Source organism: Pteropus alecto, unplaced genomic scaffold, assembly GCF_000325575.1.
Source record: "Pteropus alecto unplaced genomic scaffold, ASM32557v1 scaffold398, whole genome shotgun sequence".
NCBI classification, from domain to species: Eukaryota; Metazoa; Chordata; class Mammalia; order Chiroptera; family Pteropodidae; genus Pteropus; species Pteropus alecto.
The window spans coordinates 5664152-5673750 of NW_006442497.1; the positions used below are offsets into that span (position 1 = coordinate 5664152).

Genomic DNA, 9599 nt, shown 5'->3' on the forward strand with positions numbered 1-9599 from the left:
GGTGACTCAAAAGTGTGAATGCTCTGTGCATGGTCCAGAGAGATATGTCATGCAGCCCAGGCTTGTGGCCAGTGCAGATGCTCAGAGATACCCACAGCCCCACCCCATCCTGGAAGAGTCTTCAAAGTCCCATCCTAGAGAGGGTCTTTTAGCACAGCATCAAAGTGATTTCTGCTACATCAGAGTCCAAGCTCCATCTTGACCTCTCAGACTGCCTTTCTTTAATAACATTTTATTATAAATCATAAATTTTTAGAATATATACCTTTGTTACTGCATGCTTCATAACACATCTAATATAGGTTCAGAAGTATAACTAGAACATGAGCAATGAAAGTGACCTAAGAGATTATATGATAGAAACAGTGAGTCTTAAAAAATTTTTTAAGTAGCAATAATAAATATTTTAGGAGCATGATTGCTCAGAAGTTCACTTATAGAAAAGCAGAATTTCACCCTCACTCCCCTGCATGATTGCTTATCTTGGCTTCAGAGTAGTTTGGAAAGTACTGTCCAGCCCAGTGGTTCTCAAAGTGTGACCCTTGAACCAACAACATGAATAGTGGGAACATATTAGAGATGCAAAGTGTCACAATTGTGAATGTGAAATAGAAATTTCAATCAGAAATCCTAGGCCGCAGACATGGGTTGTTAATGAGCCCTCCTGGTGATTCTGACGTACACTTCAGTTTGAGAACCACTGGCCTAAACTATTCCTTCTTCAGAAGAAAATATGCAGCTGCTCAAGGCCAGTTGGCTGTTACCGATGGAGCAGGTGGTAGAGCCTGAGTTCACTAGGTGGAACCCCATAAGCACCCCTGGGGCAGGACCCTGTGCTATGCATCTCTGCTGAGAACAAAGCCTGCGTACACTTGGCGCTCACCCAGCAAGCCTCTGGGTGCAGGGAGCTGCTCACCTGCATTTTGCCTAGCTGCTGCTCCTTCTTCTTGTCTCCAGTAACTGCAATTGTTGCAAAGTACTGGATGACACGCTTGGTGTTCACTGTCTTCCCAGCCCCAGATTCTCCACTGTTGATTTAAAAGTAAGTGATATAAAGGAGATTGGAAGGGGTGGCACTGGCTTCCAAATCATCATGGTGCGAATATGAGTTACTCACGTGATGAGGATAGACTGGTTGTCTCGATCTAGAAATGAAGAGGGAGCAAAACAAAATAGACAAACAATAAAAACAGAGAATATGAAAATTGGGCAATGTTGAGGTTGATGAGGGTCCATGAATTCTAGTTCTGGCTGTGCCATTAACTAGCAGTGTGATGATTTGGGCATGTCTAATCTTTGAGACAGTTTGTTCATTTCCCATGCTGTTCATATTACACATCCTACATTTGAGAAGCATGGGAAGTGAACAGTAAATCCCACAGTGTGAAAGTTATTTGTGTTCAGAGATCTTTAACTTCTCAGTTACACTTTCTCATCTCCTTTTTTAACAAAGAAAGTAAGTCTCAGACTCAAGAGTTTGTGAGAAGCCACACCTTCTAATTAGAATTTGTAAACACTGATTTGTTGTCATTGCATTTTTCTCTTACCTTTATATTATATTTGTGGAAAGTGATGATTTTCCATTTACAATAGTGTTATGGGTTCAGTTGTGTCTCTCCCTTTCTCTCCAACTCGTATGTGGAAGTTCTAAACCTCAGTACCACAGAATGTGACCTTATTTGGAAATAAGGTCATTGTAGATGTATTTAGTTAAGATGAAGTCAGACTGTAGTAGGTAGACTCCCTAATCCAATATGACAGGTGTCCTTACAAAAGGCAGTAATTTGGAGACAGACGCATACAGGGACAACACCATGTGGAGGTGGAGGTAGAGATAAGGATGATGCTTCTACAAGCCAAGAAACACCAAAGATTGCCAGCAAACCACCAGAAGCTAAGAGAGAGTCATGGAACAGATTCTCCCTGTAAGCCTTCAGAAGGAATCGATACTGCTGACATCTTGATCTTGGACTTCCAGCCTCCAGAACTGTGAGACAATAAATTTCTGTTGTTTTAGAAACTTGCGGTCCTTTTTTACAGCAGCCCTAGGAAATTATTATAGTGATACTAATATTCCTTTAAAAATTGATGTTAATTTTAGTCAATTTGAAGAAAAATATTAAGTATGCAGAAATGGATAGGATTATGAATGTGAGATGAGAATGATTGAAGTTTGAACAACATTATACTAGATGACTTTTAAGTGTCGTCAGATCTCAGATGCTTGTTTCTACTTATATTTGCACCAAGACATGTCAGGTGAAAGTTGAACAGACAGAAGTGACACTAGGCATAATGGTGTGACAATATTATCACATTTGTATTTCCCGTGCCATTCTGGAAACTTAGTGAGAAGAACGAGAAGCTTGAATTTGAGGAGGAAGACAGGTATAGGGACACTGCTTTGCCCCTTTCTCCAACTTTGCATTTCTAAGTGGCTACTAACATAGTCTCCCTTCCAAGTGTGCCCGTGTTGGGGGGTTCTTTGGATCTCTTTGTGTTCCACATTCTCCTAAATAAACATGTGCTTAGTGTGGCTTTAGTCATGAGTACTGGCCTATGCACCATGACTAGTAATGGAAGATATTACACCCCTGGCTTTCAATCATGAAATTTTCTGAATCTCCTAAAGTTACTTTGATCATTGCATCATTCAGATGACCAAGGCCTGTGAAAGGCTCGAATGATTAACTAAGAACCAGTCCAGTGGAACTGAATAAGTAACTGAAAACTATTTTAAAAATATGGATTGAAGAAATTACTCACCAGTCAGCATGAACTGATAGGCGTTGTCAGAGATGGAGAAGATGTGGGGCGGGGCCTCCTGGCGCTTTTTGCCTCGGTAGGCAGCCACCACCTCAGGGTTGTACACCGGCAGCCACTTGTAGGGGTTGACGGTGACACAGAAGAGGCCCGAATAGGTCTGAGAAAATCAGAAAATGTTAGCATATGGATTTTGTTTTTACTCAGAGGGGTAAATGGAATAAACAGATGTAGAAATGCACTCACATAGATCATCCAGGCTGCATAACGCTCTTTGAGGTTGTATAGCACAGCGGGCTCATGCAGGTGAGTCATCATGGCCATGTCCTCAATCTTGTCGAATTTGGGAGGGTTCATGGGGAACACCTGGTCACTGTTCAGGGTGAGTGTCTGGATTTTGAGAAGATGAGCACGTGATGAGTGGGAGAGTCCATGATCTGTACCCCACTCTACTGGTGGGGTGGAAACAGTGAGAGATTAGGTACATTTAACCCATTACTGTGGATAACTTCACGAATAATTTCCATGTCCAGAGATGATCCACAAATGACTGTCCTTGCTTAACCTAATTTTGGTCAAACTGTGTAACCAATTTGGGTCTGATGCTCCCAGTCAGCATGGCATTCTGTGTGCCAAAAGTGAATTACAGATGTGTAGAGTGATAGAGCCCTTCAGCTCTCGGGGGGGCCAAATGTGGCTTATGATCACCAAAGCCAGGGCAGTTTGCCTCTGCCCCATTTTCTATGAGTGCTGGGATGAGACAGGGGTTGGAAGGTTGGAAAGAACTATTCTAATGTATTCTATGTGTCTCTACCTCATACCTCTGCTTAAGTGGGTTCCTTTGTCTAGGATATGTTCATTGAACTGATATCTAGAAATCCTCAAAGTTCAGCTCAAGCATCGTCTCTTACATAACCTATTTCCTCTCTCCCCCATCTCTTCAAGGCTTCTATAATTTTTTGTACTTCTGCTTTAGTAGTTAAAACACTTGGGCTTGCATCATAGTCTATGGTTGAAAAATATTTTGGGACTATTACTTAATTTTCCCCTGTCTGTATTTTCCCCACCTTTCTCCCCACTGGCTCTGTACTCTGTTACTCAGGAGAGGTAGAAAATAGGGCAGAAAAGAGAAAGAGCCTATAGGCTTTCTGGCTTTTGTTTTCCAAAGCTAAGTCCTTAAAAAAACTTTGAGTGTTTTACTGAAAAAACAAAATCTCCTAAGGGATATATCAAATCTCCTAAGGGAAGGAGACTCTTCTACCCCACTGCCCTACACTGGAAAGAAATACTCAAGGTAGCACAGGGGAGGTGGAAAGCCTGTGAATCCTGATGCTTCAGTCACTGGGACTTGTTTCTTAGCAGATCCTTCAGGGAGGCAGTGAGATCCCAATGTGGTTTTGTATAAGGTTATAAAAATGTGGCACAACCCTGCAAGGATGATTGAAGAAAATTCATTTTTTAAATTTGTAATTTTCCAGTGAAAAGAGGCTGAAATTATAGATTAAGTTCAATAATTTAAAAAAAAAAAGATCTGTCTTGCATGCCTGAGTTTGTGAACTGAGATTTATACCTGCCATGTACATCTTGATTCCTACACTAAATGGTAAACTTTAGGAAAGCAAGTGCTGAGATTTGCTTATATTTGGAAAGTGACAGACACTGTGATCTAGATGTGGTTCATGCCCAGTAAATATTGAATTGAATGGTGCACTGTAATTCTCTACATTAAACTAGGCATTGTCCCTGGAGTTTCCTCTGTAAATCGCTCTGCAGCCCAGAGAGCTATATTCACTCAGCCCACCCAATCACAATCAGCATCAAGCCCTCCCTTAAATAGTCCAAGCTCTTCTACCCTGACCTTCCCCTTTTTCCAAGGCACACATCACAAAAATTTTCAAAGCCCAAGTCCTTAGAGAAGGAAAGAAGCAGGAGCAAGGTGTGTGCAATGGTAGTTTTCACCTGCGACTTCACTACAGAATAGATAAATGTTAGTTTTGTGGTGTCTTCAGATTTCTATGGACCAGCATGCAATTTTTAATATTCTACTCTAAAGGAAAATGAGGATGCCCTTATTATTAAGGGCATCTGAGATCAACACTTACGCGGTCATCGAGGGTCTTGACTGTGACTTTGTCATCTTCTCTGCTCTGAATCATACCTTTCACATATAATTCCTTATCATCCACTGCAAAGCAGGATCTCTTAGAATCAAATGGGCGATTTTGAGCTTCAATTCTCTCCTTCTCTGGTTTCCGCAGGTAGGGAGCTGCTTCTCCAAAAATGGCCATCTCTGCGTCAGAGCTCATGACTGCAGGGGCTGGAAAGACCAGAAGGGGACTACTGAGTCTGGGGCCTGGGTTTGTGAACTGAGATTGTGAATCTGAAGGGCGTGACTCTGTTATTTCCATTCAGACAGAGGGCCGGATTCAAAAGGTCTTGGAATTAAGCTAGAGAATCTAGGACCAGGTCTAGGAGATTAGAGTAAGCAAAGAGAATGAGCTCAAGGAGATAGTTTACTCTAAGAAAAAAGTATAAGAGGTTGTTTTTTTTTTTTTTTTTTTTTATCTCTGATGTTGATTTTGGAAATGTCTCTTAGTTCACTCCCATGCATGGAAATTTGAACCAATTAGAAGAAGTAAAGTTAAGTTCAATAAAGGAGGCCTTCCTTAATTACACATCATGTTTGGTGTCTTCACCAATACTTAAGGGTGTCTGAAAAGAATTACAGGAATGTTGATAATTCCTAGTGGAAATTTCAAACAGCTTTGTGAACAGTAATGAGTTGCAGATAAAGTATTGCCACATTTATTTAGCTAATTACAGGTAACAAGGTGATGGGAGGCATTATGGCCTAGTGCAGTGGTTTCAAACTTTAACATGCACCAGAATTACTTGGAGGGCTTTATGTTAAAACACAGATTACTAGGCCCCAATCTCCAAGTTTCTGATTCAGCAGGTCTGGGTTGGGGCCTGAGAATTTGCATGTCCAATAAATTCCTAGGCAATGCTGATGCTGCTGGTCCAGGGACCATACTCTGAGAACTACAGGCATAGAGCCTTCCTACTGCAAGTGTGTGGTCTTTGAACCTGTTGTACCAGCATCATCCAGAAGTTTGTTAGAAATTCAGAATCTCAGACCCACCCAGATTACAGAGTACTGAGCCTAATTCAGTGGTCTCCAAACTTTAGTTGTGTGTAGCATTGTCAGGGTGTGACAAACAGTGTTTAATAGATTAATACCTGCCTTAGAACTCATTGCTTGATGAGTGTGTGTGTGTGTGGTGTGTATAAGTGTCTTTCTGCCTCTCTCTCCCTTTTCTCCCGCCCTCCCTCTTATCCTTCCTGTCACTCTCTCCCCAGACCATTCCCTTTTTGTTGGTTCTTCTCTCTATATATTTTCTCTGCTTAGAAGACAGAAAATCTGGCTTAAAATCAGAGCACTGAACTTATCAAACCAGTTAACTTCTTTGGGCCCTTATTTACTCTTAAAATGAAGAAGCAAACCTAGCTCATTTCTAAGGCCCCTACAGGCTGTATGGTTTTATGATACCTTTTCCTCATCTGCATTTGCTTCTCCTGCGCATTTGGATCTCTTTTCCCACCCTTCCCGACGCCTCCATTTTTTTCCTGTCATCTCTTCTCCTCTCTCTCTCTCTCTCTCTCTCTCTCTCTCTCTCTCTCTCTCTCTCTCTCTCTCTTTTCTTTCCCATTCATTCTCCTGTAACTGACCATAAAATGAAGTTAAATTTTACACACACATATTCTCATATCTCTCTTAAGAAAAGTTTATATTTTTTGAATAAGGCCTTTTATGTTCCCTATTAAAAGTGGGAAAGTTGAACATTTTATATTTCTCCCTTGGAAGTCACCCTCTCCATCTTACCCTTTAAGAAATAGCCCTTCATTCATAATTACCACTTCAATATCCCTTCCTGTGATTCTATGGGGTTCTATTCTTACAGAAAGAGAAACATCTGCTTCTTGCTGGGCTTTATTCTGGTAAGTTGTATTTTAGTTTTACTTTGGCTAGTGGCTCTGCTGAATTATCTGTGGCTCATGGTTAACTTTTCATAGTAAGAGGCTGGAATTTAATATGATACCCACAAAGAGGACCTCTGGCCTGCAGGTATAAATTTTCTCAGTTACTACCTGAGTGATGAGGAAGAATTCATGCATATTACTTTCCCTTTCTATGAAGTGGGTACCTAGTATTGTGGTTTAATTGGGTTTTACTACAGTAGTGGTTCTAAAACTTGTGTTCTCAGAACCCCTTACACTCTTAAAAATGAGAATCCAACAAGCTTTGTTTTATGTTAGTCACATGTACTGATATTTACTGTTATAAACTAAAATGGGAAAAATTTAAAAATATTTATTAATTCATTTAAAATTACTACCTAATCCATTATATTTAACATAAATAACATGTATTTATGAAAATTACTGTATTTTCCAAAACCAAAAGAAATTAATAGTATCGTTTTCATTTTTGACTTTCTTTAACGTCTACTATATTAAATACAGCTGGATTTTCACGCTTGCTTCTGTATTCATTCTGGTGCTTTAAGTTTCCTTTGTCGTTGTTAAAGCAAATCTAGAAAATCGGCCTTACACAGTTATGTAATGTGGAAAAGGAAAGAGTATTTTTATCACTTTTTCAAATAATTGTGGATATTCTTCTTAGCTATTATACCAACACTTGACAAGCTGTAGTTTCTTAAAGACAAGTTGCAATGTGGAATCTGAAACTATAATCATGAATATTTTGTATTCTATTACATTAAAATCCATTGATCTGTATTTGAACTTTGAATAAATCTTTTTCTCATGTATGAACATCATATATTAGTTATTTGGAAAATATTGGGTCACTGAGTAATATAGAACTTCCAAATGTTGACACATTGCATTATAGAATATAGAACAATCACAATCATTAATATCACCACTGATCTCATTAGAAAATTCTTTAAGTTTTATGAAGTTGTTAAGATGGTAGTGGTAGATACAAGTTTTCCAAAATTCAAATTTTTGCTTGAAATTGAAGATAATAAATATTGTTAGATTGTTTTCCTTGAAATGACAAGCATACTTCATTCCATTTTGAGAAAATATGTGCCAAATAGCCAAGCCTGAATAACCATTGTTTGTCCACTAGTCCTTATTTCAAGTAAAAATGATGCTTCATGAATACAGTGGCTAGTTCATTTTGCAACTCAAATGACTCTGCATGTGCTTTTCCTTAAGACAACCATCTAACTCTAGTGTGCAATTGGAGTGCCTTATATGGACTTCCCATTTCATCACATAGAATATTATAAAGATGTGTATATAAGAGTTGAAACATAAAGTTGATCCTTGAACAATGAGGGGGTCAGGGGTGCAGTAAAAAATCTGCATATAACTTTTGACTCCTCCAGAACTTAACTACTAATAGACTACTATTGACCAGAAGCCTTACTGATGACATAATCAGTCTATTAACACATATTTTATATATTATGCACTGTATTCTTATAATAAAGCAAGCTCAAGAAAAGAAAATATTATTAAGGAAATCATAAGGAGGGGAAAATACATTTACAATATTTATTGAAAAAAATCTGCATGTAAGTGTACCTGTGCAGTTCAAACCCATTGTTGTTCAAAGGTCAACTGTAATAAAATGAATAACTTCTATTGCTTGTTGCAAACTTTAAGCCATTTTTAAATGGAGCTGTCTTTTTAAGTTAAAAAACATTTTTTTTCAGTGCTGGTATACGGCATGAAGTATACAATGGCTACTAGTACAATTTTGTGCCATGCCTTAATTTGTAATAAAGCACCAGAAGTTTTATTCATCCTTGCTTTTGACTTATTAGATCAACACAGTGGAAAAGGTGATTAGCATCTGGGTATCATTATGAAAATTGTTTTGATTTTATGTACTTCCTGAAAAATTCTTAAGGCTTTCCAGGATCCACAGGCCACATTTTGAGAATGGTTGCACTCTAGCATGAGGGAATCTTGTCAGGTTACAGGTTTATGACATTATATTATTTATCTTGGCTTAGTGCTAAGTATGGTACCCAAAGTGTTGGAAGATAATCCACATCAAAATCATCTGCAACAGAATCTCTGTGGTTGAGACTGGGGAATCTGAATTTTTCCCAAGGGCTTTAAACACAGTGATATTTGGGAACCACTGGTTTAAAGCATTATTCTGCTTTCCTAAAGTCGCTCTTTCCCAAACCATGACATAGTACCATTGGTCATACATAAAATGATTTTAGGCAAATATTTCTTAATTTTAATAATAATATGCTTATTTCAAAGTCTATTTATTTTATCAAAATCTAAGATGCTATCAATTGTAACATAGACTATTTTATATTCTAGCAATAAAAAGTACAGTTAATTACAATACTCCTTACATTGATTGCAAGATGTATCTCAAATTCAGAAATAATATTTAGTGAAAAATGTGAAGAAAATTAAAATAGATAAACTAGGGTAACATATGCTTCCCATTTAGAGAGTGAACTATATTTGTTTACACTAATGATATAAGGCAGTGTTTCTCAAATTTTAGTGTGCATATTCATCCAACTGGAAGTCTTGTTGAAATACATACTCTGATTGAGCAGGTCTGGGGTGAGGTTTGAGATTCTGAATATCTAACAAATGTCTCAGCAGATGCTGATGGTCCACACTTTCATGGAAAGCATAGAGAGCAACTTAAAAAAATCTAAGGAAAAAAAGGAATCAATATAAGTAAAAATATTAAATGAATTAATAGTGCTGATATTAAATGGATATTGCAAAATTTGTGATGGTAGCATAAGAATAAAACCTAA

The 9599-nt window shown here is 38.2% G+C and overlaps 1 protein-coding gene across 1 annotated transcript in view; it reads right to left on the reverse strand.

Moving 5' to 3' along the window:
• Nucleotides 1–9599, reverse strand: part of MYH13 (myosin heavy chain 13) — a 52893-nt gene that overhangs the window by 41590 nt on the left and 1704 nt on the right. Inside the window, exons 2-6 of the mRNA XM_006922391.1 lie at nt 4866–5080; nt 3010–3153; nt 2767–2923; nt 1118–1145; nt 917–1028 (exon numbers count right to left, since the gene is read on the reverse strand). Coding sequence (XP_006922453.1) covers nt 917–1028; nt 1118–1145; nt 2767–2923; nt 3010–3153; nt 4866–5069 — 645 coding nt within the window. The 5' untranslated portion in view covers nt 5070–5080. The remainder of the gene's footprint in view (nt 1–916; nt 1029–1117; nt 1146–2766; nt 2924–3009; nt 3154–4865; nt 5081–9599) is intronic.